Source organism: Haliotis rubra, unplaced genomic scaffold, assembly GCF_003918875.1.
Source record: "Haliotis rubra isolate DU_JTF1 unplaced genomic scaffold, ASM391887v1 Scf673, whole genome shotgun sequence".
Taxonomy (NCBI): domain Eukaryota; kingdom Metazoa; phylum Mollusca; class Gastropoda; order Lepetellida; family Haliotidae; genus Haliotis; species Haliotis rubra.
Genome location: NW_025767383.1, coordinates 463,695 through 490,682, shown reverse-complemented (window position 1 = coordinate 490,682; position 26,988 = coordinate 463,695). Strand labels below are relative to the sequence as shown.

Below are 26,988 nucleotides of genomic sequence, written 5' to 3'. Positions count from 1 at the left end.
TAAAATGCATGATGCTTAGATGGTTTGGAAGGTCTTTCAAAATCCCTGAAAGTTGGACTTTCCTTATGATGTGTTTGTCTACTATTCATCAAAGGATGATCATCGATGGGTGTGCAACACCTTTAGACAGAAAATGGAGACAGATAGAAGTCTGCGTCTTTGTATTCCGGACAGAGACTTTCATCCTGGTGATTGCACTGCAGAAGAGATTCTTGACGCCATCAACAACAGCTGGAAGACTGTCATCTACCTGACTGAGACCTTCCTGGAAGATGAGCTCTGTTCCTTCACGCTCTCCCCGACAGTCTATGCTAGCACGAACCTCATGCCCAACAGGCTGATCATTGTGTACTCCGATGAAATCTTCGATCATCCGTTGCCACGAATCTTGACTCAGCTCCTGGATAGGGATAACAATTTTCCTTTGGAAACGTTTGATGACATTGAGCAATGGGATCAGTTGTGTTTGAAGGAACTGTGTTGGGTCTGAGATCAATTGCCCCGAATGTCCCGTGCTGTAAATGCCCCGTGCAAAAGAATGCCAAGAGAATATTGTCCTCAGAAGCAGATTCATTTATTTTTAAGGGACATGATGCATATTGTAAAGCGGCTACGTAAAACGGAAATTCTCTCAATGATACTTACCCAGAAGCATCTATTCAGAACATTTCACCAAACTAACATATAAGTATTCATCTTTGTTCCTAAATGTTTTCTAATACAGCACTTAGTCCTGTGTCTCAAGCTGCCTGAATGAAAATAGATATTAGCACTCCCAGTTTTCTGGCAAATTTGCATACCATTGAAAGTTTTATATGAGTAACTACCTTGCCCTTGTTTTGTGTACGTCTGAAATACTGTAAACATCTCTTGAATGACCTTGATGCTTGAAAGAACACTGACACAAGCTTAAGAGAACTGCTTAAAGGAATAACCCATACCCACATAATATTTCCATGTATAATGACTTTTGTCTTTTGAAGTGTAATATTATTTATTTTTTTCAATTTGCACTAGGGGCGGTGGGGTAGCCTAGTGGTCAAAGCGTTCGCTTGTGAGACAGACTGAGTAAAATAGTAAAATAGGTATGAGAATGTCCACCTGCTAATCTGCTCATGTAATGACCATAACAGACGCAGCGCCATCACACGTAAGACGCGTGTAGGGATAGCCTACTGGGTAAAGCGTTCGCTCGTCACGCCGAAGACCCGGGTTCGATTCCCCACATGGGTACTATGTTTGAAGCCCATTTGTGGCCTCTCCTGCCCTGGTATTGCTGGAATTGCTAAAAGCGGCGTAAAATCAAATCACTTACGCACATGTGCACTAGGTCGTATCATAGTATAAGTGGTACATTAGATTATTGTATAATTTTATTGAAGAGTTTTATATTGTTGTTCTAACACTCGATAAGAAGTAGCACATTTAGACTGCCATTTTCCAAAAATGGATTAGTTATTTCGTAAAATACCTTCATCTGTGTTATTGTGCACATGCTTTAGGAGTTCAACGTTCAGTAACAGCTTTCACGCCATCCTTCCTATTACAATCACCGTACCCATGCAAGCTGCGCAAAGAGTGTTACAAATAATGGAACGCCGCCCGGAGAGTTCAGCTGCTCTCTGTTATTGCAGAATTTCGGCTCTTCTGTTTTATAATATTCAAATTCACACTTACAGCAATATATCCATTGAAAGTATAGTATCTATGTTTCATTTTTCTTGTTAGTTTCATCCCCGTTCGGACATAAGTATGGGTCATAGGTATGGATGGACATGCCATGAGGTCTCATATTCCATTTCATGTCCTCCTCAAGTTTGGTTTTTCATATTGACATTTATTGACTGCTAAAGTTTTAATCTCTGACCCGTGAAGATCCGGGTTAGAATTGGTCTTCAGCAACCCATTCTTGTCGTAAGAGGCGACAAACGGGATCGGATGGTCAGTCTCACTGACTTGGTTGACATGTCACCGTATCCCAATTGAGCAGATCGAAGCTCATGCTGTTGATCACTGGATTGTCTGGTCCAGACTCGATTATTAACAGACTGCCGCCATATAGCTGGAATATTGATGAGTGTGGCGTAAAACTAAACTCACTCACTCACTAATCTCTGAACTGCTGCAACATCAGGCAGCCATATGCTACTCCATGAAGTGACTGTTATAATATATTGGTTAATCAACCACATGTACAAAAAATATATACTTGAACGTATGTTTCACGTTGGTTTTTTATAATCTCGGATTTGACATATGATTATATTTGTTGTATAGAGGCTTTCTGAATATATATGTAGCCCCCTTGTTTGTTACTAAGCGCCGCTTTCAGCAATTTTCCATCTGCATGACTGACTGACTGACTGAGTTTGGTTTTACGTCGCTTTTAGCAATATTCCAGCAACATCACGGAGGGGGGACACCAGAAATGGGCTTCACACATTGTACCCATGTGGGGATTCGAACCCGGGTCTTCGGCCAACCCTTTAGCCACTAGGCTACCCCACCGCCCCCCATCTGCATGAAAGCGGTCTGTAAATAAACGAGTCAAGAATAGTTTGTTTCCTATTATATGTGGTTTACTTCCTAATAGATTATACTTATTTCCTGTTATGTGATATTGGTATTTGTTTACTATTATGTGTTTGTTTCCTAATATATGATCTTTGTTTCCTTATATATGATATTGATATTTATGTCCTAATATTTGTTTGTTTCCTATTATATTGTATTCGCTTCCTAATATATAAAATTGATGTTTGTTTCCTAATATATGTTACATACGATACAGAAACACCAGAGAGTAAAATCATCTATATAATAATACTACCATTGTGAATATAATGTCCGCTGAAGACCATATTTCACTCAAAGGACTAGCTTCAGACATAGGCTAACAACACAATGTTCGAGTTAACAACCTAGTTTAGTCTTACAGCTATCATTATTTCCAGAGACACGGTGACAAGCTCTTATATAAGCAGTTTGGGAACTTTAGTCAACAGTTTAGTTAAAAAACCCGTGAACATCCGAAAAGGGGACAAGCTTGATTGGATATTCAGGCTCGTTAACTTGGTAGATGCATCTCACCGGATTCCAGTAACGCGATGCTCACATTGTCAATCACTGGATTGTCTGGTCGACTTTTTGCATACAGACCACCGTCATAGCCAGAATATTATACACACACATCAAACATGAAAAACATTATTTTACAAAGAGACTTGAAAATTGTTCCTGCCGTGTGGGTTCCTTTGCCCATAAGGGGCGGTGGGGTAGCCTAGTGGTTAAAGTGTTCGCGTTAAACCCAAGTCACTCACTCACTCACTCATTTGCCCATACGTTTCGAATCGTGATTGGTTACTTGCACCGGTGGCATCATCTGTTATGTTATGAACATCGTATTCATTTTAAAAAAAAATCCTGTTTTTATTCTTTGCATTGTTTATGTCTTTGGCGACACTCGAGTGCTTCTATATTAGACTGATGTTATAATCAAATCAGGTTATTGTTTGGCTACTGGTAAGCAAACCCATATGTAAATATCACAATTTTAACGATGTTTATACATATTCTTGAATAGTATTTTCCTTACATATTGTTTTAAGATCTTTAACATGTTGTTTAAAATCTTTTTCCTAATGTAACTGGCCTAATATGAAATAAAGGTGACTTGTATACACTATTTTGCTTTGAAATAAACTAATTTTCTTATTTAAAGAAACATGTTGACTGTAATTACCTGTCTGGACTTGAAGTACGTTGTCATGGGAACTTGGTGTAATGATGCCATTACCATTACATTTCGATACAAAACAAACGTGAACGCACTATTAGTTAGACGCTAAACCGTCATCATGATCATTATCAGTACCAGGAAAACTTTACCCGTGAAGATCTGGGTTAGAATTGATCTTCAGTAACCCATGCTTGTCGTAAGAGGCGACTTACGGGATCGGGTGGTCAGGCTCGCTGACTGGGTTGACACATGTCATCGGTTCCCAATTGTGCAGATCGATGCTCATGCTTTTGATCACCGGATTATCTAGTCCAGACTCGATTATTTACAGACTGCCGCCATATAGCTGGAATATTGCTGAGTGCGGTGTAAAACTAAATTCACTCACTCACCAGGAAAACACGATAAAACTTCTTTTGAAATTGTTGTGTATATCTGTCAAAATGCTGATGTGGAGAAACGGTTTAACGTCTCTGGAAATCCTGGAACCATTCCACAGTTGTTCAGCTCTTGCCCGGTGTGAAGAACATGGCATGTTGCAGTATGTAACCATGACATGTTTAGCTCAGGAGGTTTTATCCAGTATTCTTGATATTACATTGTGATATACAGTGAAACATTGTTGTCTCGGTCTTGGATATATCGAATGTACAGTTGTCACGAAGTAAAACCAGGCCCTACGTATTCCTCATTTTGACAACCGCCTCCGTGGTGTCGTGGTTAGAGCGTCCGCCCGGAGAGCGGAAGGTCGTGGGTTCGATCCCCGACCACGTCATACCAAATTACGTAAATATATGGTACTTGTTGGTCCCTGCCTGGCGCTCGGCATTAATGGATACAACAAGGACTGGTCGGCTCGTAGTCAGTATAATGGGTCTGTGTGGGGTATCCATGCTTCACTGCGGCATGGTATCTCAGTGGACTAGCACTATAAAACCAGCTTAAGTCTGGGCTAGTACAAGCAGCCCCACATACACATACACACGCATGCACGTCGTCATATGAGCGAAATTTCTCAAGCACGACGTTAAACCCAATTTCACTTCACCTCACCTCACCTCATCTTGACATCATTTTCCGGTTCTGTCGAACCTCGGATGACTCGAAGCATTACGTAGGTAACTTTCAACTTCGACACAACAGTGTTTGACCTTATTTCGAAGGTGAACAATGTTGATAATTGTAGACTACGCCCAAACAGAAACCTGCAACATGTCACTGCCCAAACAGAGGAAAATAGCCCGTTGATCCAGACAGTATCGCGTGTCTGGATCAGTTAGTTTCTGACGAGGCCTGTTTTACGTTGTAATAAAATAATTTCCTTAAAGCCTAGATGGACTCATTCTGTGAACATGTTTATGTCATGTTTATTACAACCAATTAAATACAACCAGGAACTAAATCACAATTCATGTCAAGGGACTTTATAACAAGGAAGTTCATTTTAACCCATGTCCTTCGTGTTCAATACTTTGAACAAAGAGCGCCATTAGCAAGTGAGTACTATTAGAAACCCTTCTGTGACTACTAACTACCAGTCTCTTGTGACGTCATGTTGAAGGTTAAGTTAAGGCTGGCTATCATTAGATGAACATTTGATAAATGAAGAAATTCACATCGCTGATCGGATGCATTTTGTGTGCTGAGCCACCTTTAACTTCCGTGTATGTTCAGCGGCTTATGAAGGAAATTTTAGGACATAATCTGTCAAAGTTAGGTAATACTGCTGAAACAAATATCTGCTCATGATATAGTCCCAGTTGTACAATCGACTCTGCTTTTGGCAGAGATTTCTTATGAATGTGGAAAGGGTTCTGTCGCTTCCATTTCCAAAAGTGTTAATTTTCCACATGAGGTCCACCAGGATTTATTGAGCTTAGCATCAGAGCGAATGTACACCTTAGTATATGACTGCCACATAGTTTTAAACTGCAGTTTGTTGTTTTACGCCACATAGCAAGTGATTGTGTCCTACTCTGTCCAACAATGCGGTTGTGTCATTATTATCCGGTTCTGTCGAACCTCGGGTAACTCGAAGTATTAACGTAGATCCCTTCAACTTCAACACAGAGGTGTTTGACTGAATATAATGGCGACGTGTAAGCAATCGACAAACATGTACAAATGTATAACTCGGTACCTGCCCCCTGGTCTGCACTGAGTGAGGGGAGAGTTTAGTTTTACGCCGCACTCAGCAATATACCAGCTATATGGCGGCGGTCACTCACTCGCTCACTCACTCACTCACTACTGATTTGGATTGAAAAGCAGGTAATGGAAAGAAACCAGCAAAAAATAGATTCGTACAATGAAACATCTACACACTACATCACGCTGTGAGATCCTCTATTCGATTTGAAAGAGATATTTAACAAGGTGGGGTGGGATTAGAGCACTTGACATACTTCTCATTGTCACTACTTCAAATGCCTTTCACAAGCTACATTAGATATATTAACAACGCTGGCAAAGCTTCTATTAATACGGACAGATCATCTGTAACAGTGTGCAGGATTTTGTATTATAGTCTATGGTTAATAGCAACCTTGAATATTCTTCCGGGAGGAAAACACGAGGTGAAATAGGTGTTTTGTTGGGTTATTAAAAAATTGTAATGAAACCCAGCACGGGCGTGGTCCTGTCAAACGTTTTTATGAAGAGTGAGCGAGTGTAGTTTTACGCCGTTTTAGCAATATTCCATCAATCACGGCGGGGGACACCAGAAATGGGCTTTTTCGTGAAGAAACTAACGCAAAGATATGTAGTGGTTGTTTCTTAGGGATTTATTATATACCTCTGATATCAAAGCTATTACAGTGTTAAGAATATTTGAAAATATACTAAGATCCAATTTTCCGACAGGTGGCATGTTACATATATCAAAGACCCGTGAACGTACCTGTTATAATTGGTCTTCAGTAGGCGACTAACGGGATCGGGTGGTCAGGCTTGTTGACTTGGTGGACACATGTCATCGTATCCCAGTTACGTAGATCAATGCTCATGCTGTTGATCACTGGATTTTTTGGTCCAGACTCGGTTATTTACAGACTGCTGCATATAGCTGGAATATTGCTGAGTGCGGCGTAAAACAACAAACAAACAAAACAAAATATATTACAAAAGTGAAACGGGCGATGTCGGTGTAGCATTGTTTATTTGACTTAGATACGAAACTATTAACACAATGTTTCCCTGTATTGAAGTGTGAATTTCCGGGGTAGAAAAAGATACATTGCTCAGGACAGTAGTTATGTGTGCACAATGAGGGTGTAGCTAAATTAAACACAACGAGTGTCCCGATAACAGGAAGTCATACCACAACACATCTTCCCATAATATCACGACCCGTGAAGAGCCTGGTTAGAATATTGATCTTCAATAACCCATGCTTGTCGTAATAGGCGAATAACGGGATCGGGGGCTTATGCTCGCTGACTTGTTTGCAACATCGTATCCCAGTTGTGTATATCGATGCTCATAATGTTGATCACTGGATTGTCTGGTTCAGACTCGATTATTTACAGACCGCCGCCATATAGCTGGAATATTGCTGAGTGCGGCGTAAAACAACAACCAACAAACAACCACCCAACCAGCCTCTGTAGCAAACCATGTGATGCTGAAGATAGTATCGCATCCTGGACGTGATCTTCAAAGAATATGTACATGTACGCTTTCAGTGGTGTTAAACAACAAACCAGCCAACCAATCCATAATATCACAACGATGGCTCATCATCTAGACTGACTGACTGAGTTTAGTTTTACGCCGCTTTTAGCAATATTCCAGCAATATCACGGCGGGGGACACCAGAAATGGGCTTCACTCACTGTACCCATGTGGGGATTCGAACTCGGGTCTTTGGCGTGACGAGCCAACGCTTTAACCACTGGACTACCCCACCGCCCCCTCATCATCTAGAAGCATAACGCAAGTGTTCATAACGGTAGTAAGATATTATTGGTAAAATATGGTGTAGGTTATAAAGTTTCAACAGACAGCATTAAAAATAATATGCGGAAAATACAGCTGCAAGTAGCGGTTCCATAATCCAAGAGATATTGTGCTCACTGACCTTGCCTAAAGTTCAAGGACGGTCTCATTGTGTCAACAAAAGCCTCCTGACAATGCTGTCATAGCAAGGCATAGTATGTACACTAGTTAAGTTTGTTTAAAATTGATAACCTTTCAAGGTTCAGGGTTGATGTTGTAGCCTGGTGGTTAAAGCGTCACTCGCTCATTTTAAGGTTCAGGGGTGATGGGGTAGCCTGGTGATTAAAGCGTCACTCACTCATTTTAAGGTTCAGGGGTGATGGGGTAGCCCTGTGGTTAAAGCGTCACTCACTCATTTTAAGGTTCAGGGGTGATGGGGTAGCCTAGTGGTTAAAGCGTCACTCACTCATTTTAAGGTTCAGGGTGATGGGGTAGCCTGGTGATTAAAGCGTCACTCACTCATTTTAAGGTTCAGGGGTGATGGGGTAGCCCTGTGGTTAAAGCGTCACTCACTCATTTTAAGGTTCAGGGGTGATGAAGTAGCTTAGTGGTTAAAGCGTCACTCACTCATTTTAAGGTTCAGGGGTGATGCAGTAGCTGCAAGAACTAATAGCCAGAGAACCCAAAGTTTCCAGATCAGTTAATTCCTGTTTTGTATCATTTGTTTTTACACATAAGAAAGAGGTTTCTGAAATCCTATGATTCGAGTTCCCTTCAAATTAATCCTTTGTTTATTGTACTTCCTGTTTGGATTACTTCCAGGTTCAGAAAGCTCGCTTTCCATGCAACAACACCTGAAACATTCACACTAAGCTTTGACTTTATTAGTGTCAACGATAATGTTATTTTATTATTTGTACTTCCAGTTTGCTTATTCTCTTGTTTCAATTGATCGTGTATATTGACTTGAAATGGGTCAATGTTTCTGGTGGTGGAGGGAATTCCCCGAGTTTCGTCATGACCTCATTAACATGTATCTATGCCGAGTTAACTGCAAAAGAAATGTTCGGGTCGGTCCTTTGGTGGGGGATCACTGAAGGTGTGGGGCTACGTCATGCGTGACGTATCGGTCGGATCGCATTACTGTACCTGAGACACTCAACGGTCAATGTTATGAACGGTACTGAATACTTCATTTTAATAACCACCCACTTGCCGGTTTATAGATGACAATGCTAGACCGTTCCCCAGCCGCCATCGCGCCATCGCACAATGCCATCTAAACATTACCATGGCCCACAAGGAGTCCCGATATGAAACCCATCCAGCATATACGGGACTGTGTTGGACGCCAAGTTCGAGGCAGATATCCCCATTCAGTGCTGCTTCATACAATCGCAACAATCTGTGTTTGGGAACTGTGTGACAATAATATTGGTGACGTAGTCATGGTGACCATACTTTTACGGCATTGTTGATATTCAAATCTTGTGATTGTATTTTCAGATTGCAAGTAAATTGTTACCAAACAATTTCAGTTTAGTTTTTGTTTTCATCAGAAACAAATATGTTAAAGTTTTTTATTTAAAATGTGGGATTTGGTTTTCAAAGCATGTACCGCAAGTAGTGTTTTCGTACATATAAATATATAAAGTGATGGTCCCTGATTAATGTCTATGTGTGTATTTCAACAGTGTTCTGCCTTCAATGCTCTGTGGAATCTGGCATAATCAAGATTGATTATCATATTGCATGGACGTTGTATATCCTACTGTATTATATATTTCTTTACCCCAGTAATAGCCGTTTTGATATAAGAGAAAACTTTAAGTGAGCTACAGAGCCTCTTTACATTTTTCTTCTCCTGCGCTCCAAACATAAGTAAGTGAGTTTATTTTTACGCCGCCTTTAGCGATATTCCAGCAGTATCACGGCGGGGGACACCAGTAATGGGCTTCACACATTGTATCCATGTGGGGAATAGAACCCGGGTTTTCGGCGTGAAGAGTTTAGTTGAGAGTACATCAGTTTAGCAGCATCTATTCATTTCAGGCATGATGCAGAACGAACTTCTCACAATCGTCACTCTATGGTTGATCGTCCCAGGGCTGCTTTCACAGATGGATGATATTAACAGGTGCGTGTACGAAGTGAACGAACGTGATTTAGTTGCCAACTGTTCTAGCAGAAACCTCACTGCAGTCCCCCAAGGATTTGTTAAAAATGTGACTGTCATTGATTTGACAATGAATAAAATAACAAGCATCGGAAAGATGTCCTTTCCTTACCCTCTGAAGGTACACACGCTCAGTCTGCATCAGAATCTGCTTACTCATCTTGATGAAGGTTCTCTGAAGAATTTACCAGAACTTTCGAAACTTGACCTTGGAGGAAACAGTATTAACTTCACATCTTTATCGTTACCGACAGGTCTCTTCAGAGGTCTTCCACTAAAACGCCTTTTAATGAGTAACATGAGTGGTATACTCAATGCGGAATACCCAGAGGATGCATTTCTTGATCTCCATCAACTGCAAGAGCTCTCCATTGACGCGCCTCCAAACCCAACATTTGGTGTTGGATTTCTCAATATGACAAATTTACAAACTTTAACCATTAGCTTTTGTGAAAAGGAAAGCTTAAATACAAGTGCATTTGAAGTTTTCCAAAAGTTTAACCTTTCAGCATTTCAGATAAATGCATGTGATATAGGGCAGGTTGATACAAATATTACTGATATATTTCCCAATTTAGATATCTTAGACATTAGGGACACGGTCGGCACCGATCTACCCAAGCGATTGATGAGTTTAAAGAATTATGAAAACTCATCCATGCAACGAGTTTCATTCATTAAAAACGTGGCGGGAGATAAGGATCCTACTGAATATTGTAACATGTTATCAAAAGATTTGACACGTTATCTTATCACAATGTGTGTTTCAGAAGTGTATCTTATTGGTAACAAAATACAAATCATTGAGAGAGGTACTTTGATTCAGCCACCATTTTCCGAATGCCTTCGCGTTTTAGATCTCAGTCACAACATGATCCTCGATGAGTATGGGATACTTGAAACGCTTTACTTTTATCCAAATTTGGTCTCATTTCACTTTGAACAATTTTTGGAAGATCTCAAACAGGTTTATCATCAAGTGTTTCATTTCTATGATGCAAGTTCAATTTTTCAAGACACAAATGAAACTGTATGGCCACCACACAACCCCGAAACATGTCTCTTCACTGTGGGTGCTGAAAAACGAGACAATGAAGTTATTCTACAAAATGAACGTAGTAAAAGAGAGATTTTGATTTTGGTATTTCCTCGAAATCTGACCTCGCTTTATTTTGCACCATCATTAAAACCTTTTGCTAATATCGAACATAATCTGGTTTTTTGGGGAACTGAAAAATGGTCAAAAGTGCGTTTTTCCAACTGTTCGGTACTTGCAAAAAATGTCAAGTTCTTTGGACTAGAGAACCTTAAAAGTTTGGAAATTTCTGGCAACGGATTTACAGAACTACCAACAACATTTATGAAATCCTTCCCCAATATTCAAAATCTGTCATTGAACCATATCACACACGGATTTGGGGAAATAAGTGAAAACATAGACTCTGTATTGGGACACTTTGAACACCTTGAAAATCTACACCTTTTAGGTAATGGTCTTTCCGATTTGCCCAGAAATGTAGAGAACTTAACAAATATCAAACTAATAGATGTCTCATATAACTCAATAAAGGAACTGAGTGTGGGAACAAGAACCAGACTAGATGCTATGACTCAGAAGAAAAACTTATCGGTTAATCTTCGTGGTAATGTTCTCTCGTGTGGATGTGATTCTCTTGAATTTATTCTGTGGTCAATGGACTCAAGGGTACATTTCGCTGACGATAAACATTACACGTGTCGAAATGATAATGGGACTATAATCCATGTAACAGATATTGCACATTCATTCATGAAAATGTGGAGAGAGTGCATTTCTTTGTTCTCACTTTTGTTTTCAATTTGCCTCGTTTTCCTATTCCTCTTAGGAGTTTCTCTAAGTCTTCATATTGCAAGAAATATCAATTTGATAAAGCGATGGAGTGTCAGATGGTTAGGCTTGGACTTCCAGCGACATTTTAAGTATGATGTATTTGTGTACTACTCATCCAAGGAAGACCCTCAGTGGGTGTGTAGCACCTTGAGACAGAAGCTGGAAGATGAAAGGGAGCTTCGTCTCTGTATCCCTGAAAGAGATTTCGATCCAGGAGTCTACACCTGTGAGGAGGTTCTCGGTGCCATAAATCAAAGTTGGAAGACTATTATCTATCTGACCCAGACCTTCCTGGAGGACGAGCTATGCTCCTTCAGGCTTTCATCTGCTATTTATGTCGGTGAGAACCTGACGTCTGATAGATTCATCATACTGTACTCGGATGCTGTGTTCCGTCACCCACTCCCTTCTATCATTAACCAACTTCTGGATAAAGACAACAGGTTTCCTATAGAGAGGTTCCATGAGAGTTCATTATGGGATCAGCTTCACAGCAGGATCTTGTGTAAGGATTGACAGTAACATTGGCGTTTCTGTTTCCGAAAAGCAAGTATCAATACACAATGTCATTTAGAAAGACCCGAAGAATGAACCTTCAGTAACCCATGCTTGTCGCAAGAGGCGCCTAACGGGATCGGGTGGTCAGACTCGCTGACTTGGTTGACACATGTCATCGTATTCTAGTTGTGTAGATCGATGCTTTTGCTGTTGATCACCGGATTGTCTGGTTCAGACTATTATTAACAGCCCGCTACCATATAGCTGGAATATTGCTGAGTGCGATGTTTAACAACCAGCATCCATCCATCCGAGACGGTACCCTTTGTATGGCGTGAGTGTATTATAGATGTATAACATAAATAACGTAACGCAAAGAAATAATTTTTTGTACAGTATTTTCTCTTTCGTAAAATATCCTCCGGTAAATTTGATTTGTTGTATTTATTAACTTTTTGTTTGTTGCTTTTTAGGGATCCATTGCTTTAGCTTTGACGATCCTGGATCCTGTGATCTAGTGCGTCTGCATATGCATTGTACTGACTGACTGACTGAGTTTTGTTTTACGCCGCTTTTAGCAATATTCCAGCAACATCATGGCGGGGGACACCGGAAATGGGCTTCACACATTGTACCCATGTGGGGATTCAAACCCGTGTTTTAACCACTAGGCTACCCCACCGCCCCTATGCACTGTATAAATGATCTGTACTAACATGTTATATGTAACTTATGTAGGTTCTAATAAAATTGTGAAGCCTTATTGATATGTTGTAGTGCATTTTGCCGACACTAAAAATTGTAGACACATTTCTCTTATCAATTCCGCAATCTGACTCTGCAACTGGCAGGGAAACGACCCACCTCACTCACCCACCAATATATGATTTAGCTGGAATATTGCTGTACTCAACGACTCTGCTACTAGCAGCAAAACGACCCAGTTCACTCACCCACCGGGACGGTGGGGTAGCCTAGTGGTTAAAGCGTTCGTTCGTGACGGTGAAGGCCCAGGTTCGATTCCCCAAATGGGTAATGTGTGAAGCCCATTTCTGATGTCCCCCGCCGTGATATTTCTGGAAATTGATAAAACCTTACTCACTCACACACCAATGTGAAGTGAATGAGTGAGTGAATGAGTTAAAAGGTAATGTTGCATCGGCATTATTTCGCTATGATGTCATCAGTATTGCAGCTAAACACATGCAATAAATGATCGCTTCTGGGCAAAATAATCCAGAGATGAACATTATAGGGTGGTGGGGTATTATAGGGGTGGTGGGGTAGCCTAGTGGTTAAAGCGTTCGCTCGTCACGCTGAAGATCCGGGCTCGATTTCTCATATGGGTACATTGTGTGAAGCCCATTTCAGGTGTCCCCCGCCGTGATATTTCTGGACTATTTGCTAAAAGCGGCGTTAAACCCAAGTCACACACTCACTCACTCATTTGCCCATACGTTTCGAATCGTGATTGGTTACTTCCAACGGTGGCATCATCTTCTTTGAGTGGCATTTTAGAAGTTGGGAAGTACAATATAGAACAAACTTTATGGATAACAACTTCTTTTTATTCGTGAGTGCGACGTTTCGATACAGATTCTTGTACCGTTGTCAAGCATAATGGAACCGTGAAGAAGGGGGAAGTATATATATACTGGATGTAACAATGTAACAAAGAAAACAACATAATTAACATAATTGGCTAGGCAGAAAGCTGATGAAGCCAGAGAGTAGACAAAGGACAGGCGTGGAAGCCAATGATGTACAAATAATAATGAGATGTTTATACCATAACAGGTGTTTATACCATAACAGGTGTTTATACCATAACAGGTGTTTATACCATAACAGGTGGCATCATCTGTTATGTTATGAGCATCGTACTCATTATTTTAAAAATTCCTGTTTTTATTCTTTGCATTGTTTATGTATTTGGCGACTCGAGTGCTTCTATATTAGGCTGATGTTATAATCAAATCAGGTTATTGTTTGGTAATTGGTAAGCAAACTCATATGTAAATACCATAACGATGTTTATACATATTATTGAATAGTATTTTCCTTACATATTGTTTTAAGATTTTTAAAATATTATTTAAAAGCTTTATGCTAATGTAACTGGCCTAATATAAAATATAGGTGACTTGTATACACCATGTTGCTTTGAAATAAACTAAGTTTCTTATTTAAAGAAACATTTTTACTGTAATTACCTGTCTGGACTTGAAGTACGTTACCATGGGAACTTGCCATTATCATTACATTTCGATACAAAACAAACGTGAACGCACTATTAGGTAGACGCTAAACAGTCATCATGATCAATATCAGTACCTGGGAAACTGAAGATCCGGGTTAGAATATTGATCTTCAGTAACCCATGCTTGTCGTAAGAGGCGACTAACGGGATCGGGTGGTCAGGCTCACTGGCTTGGTTGACACATGTCATCGTATTCCAACTGCGTAGATCGACGCTCATGCAGTTGATCACTGGATTGTCTGGTCCAGACTCGATTATTTCCAGACCGCCGCCATATAGCTGGAATATTGCTGAGTGCGGCGTAAAACTAAATTCACTCACTCACCAGGAAAACACGTTAACACTTCTTTTAAAATTGTTGTGTATATCTGTCAAAATGCTGATGTGGTGAAACGGTTTAACGTCTCTGGAAATCCTGGAAACCATGCCACAGTTGTTCAGCTCTTGCCCGGTGTGAAGAACATGGCATGTTGCAGCATGTAACCATGTTTAGCTCAGGAGGTTTTATCCAGTATTCTTGATATTACATTTTGGTATACAGTGAAACATTGTTGTGTCGGCCTTGAATATGTCTAGCCTACAGCTGTCCCGAAGTAAAACCAGGCCCTACGTATTCCTCATTTTGACAACCATGCAGATCCGTGTTAGAATTGGTCTTCAGCAACCCATGCTTGTCTTAAGAGGCGACTAACGGGATGGGGTGGTCAGGCTCGCTGACTTGGTTGACACATGTCATCGTATCCCAGTTGGGTAGATCGATGCTCATGCTGTTGATCACTGGATTTTCTGGTCAAGACTCGATTATTTACAGACCGCCGCCATATAGCTGGAATATTGCTTAACTCACTCGCCACATCTTAACATTATTTTCCGGCTCTGTCGAACCTCTGATAACTCGAAGCATTTACGTAGGTCCCTTCAACGTCGACACAACAGTGTTTGACCGTTTGTCGAAGGTGAACAATGCTGATAATGGTAGACTACGTTCTAGCAGAAACCTGCAACAGGTCATTGCCCTAACAGAGGAGAACAGTCCCGTTGATCCAGACACTACCGCGTGTCCGGATCACTGAGTTTCCGACGAGGCCTGTTTTAAGGTGTAATAAAACTTCCTTAAAGCCTAGATGGACTCATTCTGTAAACATGTTTATGTCATGTTTATTACAACCAATTAAATACAACCAGGAATTAAATCACAATTCATGTCACGGGACTTCACAACAAGAAAGTTCATTTTACCCCATGTCCTTCGTGTGGAAGAAAAAGCGCCATTAGCAAGTGAGTACTATTAGAAACCCTTCTATGACTACTAGCTATCAGAGTCTTGTGACGTCATGTTGAAGATTAAGTTAAGGCTGGCTATCATTAGATGAACATTTGATAAATGAAGAAATTCACATCGCTGATCGGATGCATTTGGTGTGCTGATAGCCACATTTAACTTCCGTGTATGTTCAGCGGCTTATGAAGGGACTTTTAGGACATAATCTGTCAAAGTTAGGTAATACTGCTGAAACAAATATCTGCTCATGATATAGTCCCTATTGTACAATCGACTCTCCTTTGGGCAGAGATTTTTTAAATATTTTTTTTATCTGTTTTTATTCCATTTTAAGTTGCATGTACAGACAGAAGTGTGACATGTGTTGACATTTACATCATAAAGTTAGTACAAAATTGTATACACATATGAGGGTGTACATATATAGATAAATAGGAGCTAGGTGAAAATATTATTACTGCAGTGGACACAATAGTTTGAGTAGGTCAAACTGCATGTGTGCTAAATTAAAATGTCAGAGTAACGTATCTAAGTGTTGCCATTTTCTAGTAAAACAACTAAATTTATTATTTTTCATTGCAATAAACCTTTCGATATAGCATATGTCTTTAAGTAACTTGAGAAATTCTGCAAAGGATATATTGCTGTTTCAGGCTTGAAGTATAGATTAATCTTTTTGCAAGTAGTAAAATGTGATTTACTACTTGGTTATTTGAGGGCGGTCCCAACATAATGATGAATTTCAAGCCATAAGTACCGAACAAATTGACATTCAAAGAAGACATGTGATATATCTTCTGAGGCGGTTTTACAAAATGAAAATGTATCATCATCAACTAACTTCATTTTCAATAATTCTTTTTTTGTATAAATTATTCTGTTTATAAATCTGTATTGAAAGTCTAAGAGCTTACAGTCATTTGTACATTTCCTATAATAGCTAAATACATCTTTCCAGTCAATCTGATGTTGAAAGTCAGTGTTCCAATATTCTAAGGACTTGGGTCTTAATTAGTTCGTCATAGAATATCCTTGAGCCTTTAGCATTACAGATAATATATTTGCATATATTATTGATATGTGGTTGATCGAATGTAAATGTTGTGTTTCTTATCTGATGTCTCCAGTTATTTGGAATGTTGTTTAACAAGTGTTGATAGTCTAAGAAAGTTCCCTGTATTTTATATCTCTGTTTTAAATTTTCAAAACTTAGAAAGCCATTTTCATCACATATATCTTTTATACTATGTATACCGCGACTAGAGCAGTTTTTGATAATATGTGATGATTTAAAGAAATGGTTCAACCAAAGTGGTTGAGTCAAGATTTGGTCTGCATCATTTTCCTCAAAAGTAATTTTCCTATAGAATATCCTCCAAACAGAACGTCTCTCCAATAAGGATTATCATGGTCAGATAAACAGTCAACAGCATTGGAGCCTAGTGAGAATAAATGAATTACAGGAAAGATGTTTATCGATTCTATATTTTTGTTTATATAGATTTTCAGTGAGGATAATTTCAAAGCATTAATGAAACATTCTATATCGATCATTCTGAGACCTCCATCTTGATAACCTCTGTTTATAGTTGATCTCTTTATTTTGTCGTTTTTATTTTTCCATAAAAATCTATATATTGTTTTATTGAGTTCTTAAATGAATGATTTAGGTGGGTTGGGCAGTGCAGAGAAAATGTGTTTTAATAACAGTGATTTTTCCAATAAGAGTCAAATTTCTTCTGCGCCAGTTGGCAAGTAATCTTGGGCAGAGATAGTTTTGAATGTGGTAAAGGTTTTGTCGCTTTTATTTACAAAAGTATTAATTTTCCACAAGTACTTTTTAAACTTAGCATCAGAGCGAATGTACACCTTAGAATGACTGCAGCATAGTATACTCATGCCAATAATGGTTGTCACCCCCTTCAATGTTTTTAATTGGAGAGGGGGTGTGGGGTGGCTGTGTGAGGTGTGTGGGGGGTTGGGGTTGAGGTGTGGGGGTTGGGAGGGAGGGGGTGACAATCATTAATGGCATGAGTATATTAAACTGCAGTTTGTTGTATTACGCCACACATAATGGCGACCCGTAAGCAATCGACAAACATGTATAAATGTGTAACTGGGGACCCTCGGGTCTCCACTGAGTGAGTGGGTGAGTTTAGTTTTACGCCGCACTCAGCAATATACCAGCTATATGGCGGCGGTCACTCACTCACTACTGATGTGTGTTGGTATGATATGGAGTTGAAAGGCAGGAAATGGAAAGAAACCAGGAAAATATAGATTCGTCTAAGGAAACATCTACACACTACATCACGCTGTGAGATCCTTTGTCCCGTTTATGAGAGATATTTAACAGGGCAGGGTGGGATTAGAGCACTTGACATACTTCTCATTGTCACTACTTCAAATGCCTTTCACAATCTGCTTTTGACATATTGACAACGCTGGCAAAGCTTCTATTCATATATTTATTCAGTGTGCGGGATTTTGTATTATAGTCTGTGGTTAACAGCACCTTGAATATTATTTCTTCGTCAGTTATTCCAGCAGGAAAGCACGAGGTGAAATAGGTGGGTTGTTTTTAAAAACCAAAAACCAAAGTGTAATTAAACCCAGCACGGGCATGGTCCTGTCAAACGTTTTCCATGAAGAGTGAGTGAGTGTAGTTTTACGCCGTTTTTAGCAATATTCCATCAATATTACGGCGGGGGACACCAGAAATGGGATTTTTCGTGAAGAAACTACCGCAATGATATATAGTGGTACTTGTTAAGTATTCATTAAGAAGCCATTACAGTGTTAAGAATATGTGAAAATATATTAAGATCCAATTTTCCGACAGGTGGCATGTTACATATATCAAAGACCCGTGAACATCCCTGTTATAATTGGTCCTCAGTAACCCATGCTTGTCATAAGAGACACCTAACGGGATCGGGTGGTCAGGGTTGCTGACTTGGTGGACACACGTCATCGTATCCCAATTGCGTAGATCAATGCTCATGCTGTTGATCACTGGATGGTTTGGTCCACACTCGATTATTTACAGACTGCTGCATATAGCTGGAATATTGCTGAGTGCGGCGTAAAACAACAAACAAAGAAAACAAAATATGTTACAAAAGTGAAACGGGCGATGTCGGTGTAGCATTGTTCATTTGAATTTGGTGGGAAACTATGAACACAATGTTTCCCTGTATTTAAGTGTGAATTTTCGCGGCAGAAATAAATACATTGTTCGGGACAGTACGCTAACTCAGATCTGTGCGCCCAATTAAGGTGTAGGTAAATTGAACACTGTCCAACAACGACTGTCCCGATAACAGGAAGTCACACATAGACATCTCTTCCCTTAATATCACGACCCGTGAAGATCCGGGTTAGAATTGGTCTTCAGTAATCCATGCGTGTCGTAAGAGGCAACTAACGAGATAGGGTGGTCAGGCTTGATTGACACATGTCATCGTTTTCCAGTTGCGTAGATCGATGCTCATGCTGTTGATCACGGGATTGCCTGGTCCAGAATTGATTATTTACAGATACAGCTGGAACATTGCTGAAAAACTAACCAGCCAACCATATCACAACAATGGCTCATCTAGAAGCGTAAAGCAAGTGTTCATAACGGTACGCAAAATATTATTGGTAAAATATGGAGTAGGTTATAAAGTGTTAACAGACAGCATTATAAGATATTGTTAAAAATAGTATGCGGAAAATACAGGTGCAAGTAGCGGTTCCCTGATCCAAGAGATACTGTGAACGTTGATATCATGCTGGACGTGTATCGATAACCAAGGAAGCGCGTATTTGTATCATTTGTGTTAACAATTAAGAAAGAGGTTTCTTAAATTCCATGATTCGAGTTCCCTTCAAATTAATCCTTTGTTATTAGTACTTCCTGTTTGGATTACTTCCGGGTTCAGAAAGCCCGCTTTCCATGCAACAACACCTGAAATATTAACCCCAAGCTTTGACACTATTAGAAGTGTCAACGATAATGTGATTATTCGTACTTCCTGTGAGATTATTCTCTTGTATTGGTCGTGTATATTGACTTGAAATGGGTCAACAATTAAGGTCCATCGGGAATTCCCCGAGTATCGCCATGACCTCATTAGCATGTATCTATGCCGAGCCAACTGCAAAAGAAATGTTCGGGTCGATAGATAAACATTAAAACTCAAAATTCTTACCAGTAGGGAACCCACTTCAAAAGACGCTTACGAGACATAAGGCTCGGAGAAAACCGAACTTCAGGGCATGGCAGATGTTTCATTGGTTTGGTGAAAGTCTACTACGCGAAACTGACGGCCGTTGTCGCGTATGGAGACGTCGCAACGAGGAACATCACGACTGGAAGATCATGCAGCTAAACTCTTCGGTGGTTGATCCAGTGTGCGAAATAGTTTCCAATTTTTGCTAGCCAGTCTTAAAGTTACAAGCCAACAAAATAATTCACTAGTACGAAATTTGAATGTAGACACGGTTTGCATCATTTTTATCAGGCCATAATCTTGCATGATTTACAAGTGTGTTATAACTTAACACGTCGGAGAGACTGATATAAATGACTCAATAAAAAATTCACTATCCATGTGAGGAATCGAAACCGGATTTTCAGTGTGACGAGCGAACGTTTTAACCACTAGGCTACCCCACCACCCCGAACATAAGTAACATACAAAACTACATTGAGACCGTAAATGTGAAGAAAGATATGAAGCTCTGTGTCACTAGAGTTACACTGTAGTTGAGAGTACATCATTTTAACAGCATCTATTCATTTCAGGCATGACAATGGACGAACTTCTCATAATCGTCACTCTATGGTTGATCGTCCCAGGGCTGCATTCACAGATGGATGATATTAACAGGTGCGTGTACGAGGAGAACGAACGTGATTTAGTTGCCAACTGTTCTAGCGGAAACCTAACTGCAGTCCCCCAAGGATTTGTTAAAAATGTGACTGTCATTGATTTGACAATGAATAAAATAACAAGCATCGGAAAGATGTCCTTTCCTTACCCTCTGAACGTACACACGCTCAGTTTGCATCAGAATCTGCTTACTCATCTTGATGAAGGTTCTCTGAAGAATTTACCACAACTTTCGAAACTTGACCTTGGAAGAAACAGGATTAACTTCACATTGTTACCAACAGGTCTCTTCAGAGGTCTTCCACTAAAATGCCTTTTAATGAGTAACATGAGTGGTATACTCAATGCGGAATACCCAGAGGATACATTTCTTGATCTCCATCAACTGCAAGAGGTCTCCATTGACGCTCCTCCAAACCCAACATTTGGTGTCGGATTTCTCAATATGACAAATTTACAAACTTTAACCATTAGCTTTTGTGAAAAGGAAAGCTTAAATACAAGTGCATTTGAAGTTTTCAAAAGTTTAACCTTTCAGCATTTCAGATAAATGCATGTGATAAAGGGCAGGTAGATGAAAATATTACTGATATATTTCCCAATTTAGATATCTTAGACATTAGGAACACGGTCGGCACCGATCTACCCAAGCGATTGATGAGTTTAAAGAACTATGAAAACTCATCCATGCAACGGGTTTCATTCATAAAAAACGTGGGGGGAGATAAGGATCCTACTGAACAGTGTAACATGTTATCAAAAAATGTCACACGTTATCTTATCACAATGTGTGTTTCAGAAGTGTATCTTATTGGTAACAAAATACGAATCATTGACAGAGGTACTTTGATTCAGCCACCATTTTCCCAATGCCTTCGCGTTTTAGACCTCAGTCATAACATGATCCTCGAAGAGTATGGGATACTTGAAAAGCTTTACTTTTATCCAAATTTGGTCTCATTTCACTTTGAACAATTTTTGGAAGATCTCAAACAGGCTTATCATGAAGTGTTCCATTTCTATGATGCAAGTTCAATATTTCAAGACAAAAATGAGACTGTATGGCCACCACACAACCCCGAAACATGTCTCTTCACTGTGGGTGCTGAAAAACGAGACAATGAAGTTATTCCACCAAAGGAAAGTAGTCAAAGAGAGATTTTGATTTTGGTATTTCCTCGAAACCTGACCTCGCTTTATTTTGCACCATCATTAAAACCTTTTGCTAATATCGAACATAATATGTTTTTTTTTGGTACTGAAAAATGGTCAAAATTGCGTTTTTCCAACTGTTCAGTACTTGCAAAAATGTCAATTTCTTTGGACTAGAGAACCTTCAAAGTTTGGAAATTTCTGGCAACGGATTTACAGAACTACCAACAACATTCATGAAATCCTTCCCCAATATTCAAAATCTGTCATTGAACCATATCACACAGGGATTTAGGGAAATAAGTGAAAACATAGACTCCGTGTTGGGACACTTGGAACACCTTGAAAATCTGCACCTTTTAGGTAATGGTCTTTCCGATTTGCCCAGAAATGTAGAGAACTTAACAAATATCAAACTAATAGATGTCTCGTATAACTCAATGAAGGAACTGAGTGTGGGAGCAAGAACCAGACTAGACGCTATGGCTCAGAAGAAAAACTTGTCGGTTAATCTTCGTGGTAATGTTCTCTCGTGTGGATGTGATTCTCTTGAATTTATTCTGTGGTCAATGGACTCAAAGGTACATTTCGCTGACGATAAACATTACATGTGTCGAAATGATAATAGGACTATAATCCATGTAACAGATATTGCAGATTCATTCATGAAAATTTGGAGAGAGTGCATTTCTTTGTTCTCACTTTTGTTTTCAATTTGCCTCGTTTTCCTATTCCTCTTAGGAGTTTCTCTAAGTCTTCATATTGCAAGAAATATCAATTTGATAAAACGATGGAGTGTCAGATGGTTAGGCTTGGACTTCCAGCGACATTTTAAGTATGATGTATTTGTGTACTACTCATCCAAGGAAGACCCTCAGTGGGTGTACATGTGTAGCACCTTGAGACAGAAGCTGGAAGATGAAAGGGAGCTTCGTCTCTGCATTCCAGAAAGAGATTTCGAGCCAGGAGTCTACACCTGTGAGGAGGTTCTCGGTGCCATAAGTCAAAGTTGGAAGACTATTATCTATCTGACCTAGACCTTCCTGGAGGACGAGCTATGCTCCTTCAGGCTTTCGTCTGCTATTTATGTCGGTGAGAACCTGACGTCTGATAGATTCATCATACTGTACTCGGATGCTGTGTTCCGTCACCCACTTCCTTCTATCATTAACCAACTGCTGGACAAAGACAATAGGTTTCCTATAGAGAGGTTCCATGAGAGCTCATTATGGGATCAGCTTCACAGCAAGATCTTGTGTAAGGATTGACAGTAACATTGGCGTTTCTGTTTCCGAAATGCAAGTATCAATACACAATGTCATTTAGAAAGACCCGAAGAATGAATCTTCAGTAACCCATGCCTGTCACAAGAGGCGCCTAACGGGATCGGGTGGTCAGACTCGCTGACTTGGTTGACACATGTCATCGTATTCCAGTTGTGTAGATCGATGCTTTTGCTGTTGATCACCGGATTGTCTGGTTCAGATTATTATTAACAGCTCGCTACCATACAGCTGGAATATTGCTGAGTGCGGCGTTTAACAACCAGCATCCTTCCATCCGAGTCAGTACCCTTTGTATGGCGGTAGTGTATTATAGATGTATAACATAAATAACGTAATGCAAAGAAATAAGTTTTGTACAGTATTTTCTCTTTCGTAAAATATCCTCCGGTAAATTTGATTTGTTGTATGTATTAACTTTTTGTTTGTTGCTTTTTAGGGACCCATTGCTTTAGCTTTGACGATCCAGGATCCTGTGATCTAGTGGTTCTGTATATGCATTGTATAAATGATCTGTACTAACATGTTACATGTAACTTACGTAGGTTCTAATAAAAAATTGTGATGCCTTATTGATATGTTGTGGTACATTTTGCCGACACTAAAAACTGTAGACACATTTCTCTTATCAATTCCGTACTCTGACTCTGCAACTGGCAGGGAAACGACCCAGCTCACTCACCCACCAATATGTGATTTTGCTGGAATATTGCTGTACTCAACGACTCTGCTACTAGCAGGAAAACGACCCAGCTCACTCACCCACCGGGACGGTGGGGTAGCCTAGTGGTTAAAGCGTTCGTTCGTGACGTTGAAGGCCCAGGTTCGATTTCCCAAATGGGTAATGTGTGAAGCCCATTTCTGGTGTCCCCCGCCGTGATATTTCTGGAATATTGATAAAACCTTACTCACTCACACACCAATGTGAAGTGAATGAGTGAGTGAATGAGTTAAAAGGTAATGTTGCATCGGCATTATTTCGGTTGAACGCTATGATGTCATCAGTATTGCAGCTAAACACATGCAATAAATGATCGCTTCTGGGCAAAATAATCCAGAGATGAACATTATGAGCAGCGGTCTACGCGGCTGGGGCACGATGACATTCATCAACAAAGTAAGGTGGCCTGACCACCGAGACACGTTACTAACCTCTTACGACCATCATGCGTTGCCCAAGATCAATTCCGAACTGGTTCGTCACTCGGTACAAGGAAAACAACGCTTCCCAGTCCGCGTTAATGTAGTTAAGTAAAAAAATGCTATGCGTAAAAGGTTACACATATATGATCAGTGAGTGAGTGAGTGAGTGAGTGAGTAAGTTTAGTTTAGTTTTACGGCGCTTTTAGCAATATTCCAGCAATATCACGGCGGGGGACACACATTGTACCCATGTGGGGAATCAAACCAGTGTCTTCGGCGTAACGAACGAACGCTTTAACCACTAGGCCACACCACCGCCCCTCATGATCAGTGACGACACCAGGTGTTCTCAAAACGGGGAACGCATATTTTGCTCAAACCCATGTACCCGCCAATGACACAATTAAAAAAAAGTGGCTGTTGCTGTACTTCGCACCAGTACACATGCTATACACAAAACAAACATGACATTGACTTATAAACTTTAATAACAAAACTTCAGGACATGATACACGTAATACAGGTTCATGATACGATGGGAAGGGGATAACACTGGACATACATCTTTGGAAAAACACCTGAAACATTGATTGAGTTTAGTTTTACGCCGCACTCAGCAATGTTCCAGCTATATGACAGCGGTCTGTAAATAATCGAGTCTGGACCAGACAATCTAGTGATCAACGTCATACCGGGATACGATGACATGTGTCAACCAAGTCAGCGAGCCTGACCACCCGATCCCGTTAGTTGCCTCTTACGACAAGCATGGGTTAATGAAGATCAATTCTAACCCGGATCTTCACGGGTAACCTGAAACATGTACACCAGTATGTGAGTGACATAGAGGTGGGGAGCCCTGATGGCACCTTGACAGCAGCGACGCATGGAAGCAATCAAACGTTGCACAACATTTTGGAGAATGTTATGCCACACAAACTGGAGTACCGCAATGCATCCCGCAGATGTTTGACTGGAGACGACGCCGGCAACAGGCAGGCCAGGGTAATGTGTGAACGTTGTGACGCTGCAGAAACTCGTGGAACATGGAACGTGTCGTTGTCATGCTGGAACAGTCCACCGTCGACGATCATGTGCAGGATGACGTGGTGTTGCAGGATAACGTCCAGAATGATACCCGTTTGCGTACCTGCCACAAGCACCAGAGCCGTGAAATCACCATGACTGAATACCGCCCACAACATTACACTTCCACCAACAAAACGATCGTTGCATGCAGGCTAGAGCATCACGTTCCCCTCAACGTCTATAGACACGTGAGCGTCTATCATCACGTGACAGGAGAAAACGAGGCTCGTCTGAGAACAAACATTCCTCTCATCCTTTGTTGGCAACACTGCCTAGTGGTTAAAGCGTTCGCTCGTCACGCTGAAGATCCGGGCTCGATTCCTCACATGGGTACATTGTGTGAAGCCCATTTCTGGTGTCCCCCGCAGTGATATTTCTGTAATATTTGCTAAAAGCGGCGTTAAACCCAAGTCACTCACTCACTCATTTACAAATACGTTTCGAATCGTGATTGGTTACTTGCAACGGTGGCATCATCTGTTATGTTATGAACATCGTACTCATTTTCAATTTTTTTCCTGTTTTTATTCTTTGCATTGTTTATGTATTTGGCGACTCGAGTGCTTCTATATTAGGCTGATGTTATAATCAAATCAGGTTATTGTTTGGTTATTGGTAAGCAAACCCATATGTAAATATCATAACGATGTTTATACATATTATTGAATCGTATTTTCCTTACATATTGTTTCAAGATTTTTAACATATTGTTTAAAAGCTTTTTGCTAATGTAACTGGCCTAATATGAAATAAAGGTGACTTGTATACACCATGTTGCTTTGAAATAAACTAATTTTCTTATTTAAAGAAACATGTTGACTGTAATTACCTGTCTGGACTTGAAGTACGTTGCCATGGGAACTTGCCATTATCATTACATTTCGATACAAAACAAACGTGAACGCACTATTAGGTAGACGCTAAACCGTCCTCATAATCAATATCAGTACCAGGAAAACACTACCCGTGAAGATCCGGGTTAGAATATTGATCTTCAGTAACCCATGTCGTAAGAGGCGACTAAAGGGATCGGGTGGTCAGGCTCGCTGACTGGGTTGACAAATGTCATCGGTTCCCAATTGCGTGGGTCGATGTTCATGCTGATCATCACTGGATTGTCTGGTTCAGACTCGATTATTTACATACTGCAGCCATATATCTGGAATATTGCTGAGTGCGGCGTAAAACTAAACTCACTCACTCACCAGGAAAACACGATAAAACTTCTTTTGAAATTGTTGTGTATATCTGTCAAAATGCGGATGTGGAGAAGCGGTTTAACGTCTCTGGAAATCCTGGAAACCATTCCACAGTTGTTGAGCTCTTGCCCGGTGTGAAGAACATGGCATGTTGCAGTATGTACCCATGACCTGTTTAGCTCAGAAGGTTTTATGCAGTATTCTTGATATTACATTTTGGTATACAGTAAAACATTGTTGTGTCGGTCTTGTATATGTCGAGCCTACAGCTGTCTCGAAGTAAAACCAAGCCCTACGTATTCCTCATTTTGACACCCGTGAAGATCCGGGTTAGAATTGGTCTTCAGCAACCCATGCTTGTCGTAACGGGATGGGGTGGTCAGGCTCGCTGACTTGGTTGACAAATGTCATCGGTTCCTAATTGGGCAGATCGATGCTCATGATGTTGATCACTGGATTGTCTGGGCCAGACTCGATTATT

General features: G+C 40.3%; 3 protein-coding genes across 3 annotated transcripts; all 3 read left to right on the top strand.

The window, feature by feature from the left end:
• Positions 1-133: 133 nt before the first annotated feature.
• LOC124257794 (myeloid differentiation primary response protein MyD88-B-like) lies at positions 134-490 on the top strand. The gene has a single exon (XM_046691937.1). It carries the CDS (start codon positions 134-136, stop codon positions 488-490), a length of 357 nt encoding a protein of 118 aa, XP_046547893.1.
• Positions 491-5,219: 4,729 nt separating this feature from the next.
• Positions 5,220-12,237, top strand: LOC124257793 (toll-like receptor 8). Its single transcript, XM_046691936.1, has 3 exons — positions 5,220-5,235; positions 9,728-11,295; positions 11,842-12,237. The coding sequence occupies exons 2-3, from the start codon at positions 9,730-9,732 to the stop codon at positions 12,235-12,237; spliced, it is 1,962 nt and encodes a 653-aa protein (XP_046547892.1). The 5' UTR covers positions 5,220-5,235; positions 9,728-9,729.
• Positions 12,238-20,837: 8,600 nt separating this feature from the next.
• LOC124257792 (toll-like receptor 4) lies at positions 20,838-22,830 on the top strand (the record flags this gene model as incomplete). The annotated part of the gene is made up of 3 exons (XM_046691935.1): positions 20,838-20,937; positions 21,441-21,555; positions 21,939-22,830. Coding segments are annotated over 3 exons (1,107 nt in total), but the record flags the coding sequence as incomplete, so codon positions are not given.
• Positions 22,831-26,988: the final 4,158 nt, after the last annotated feature.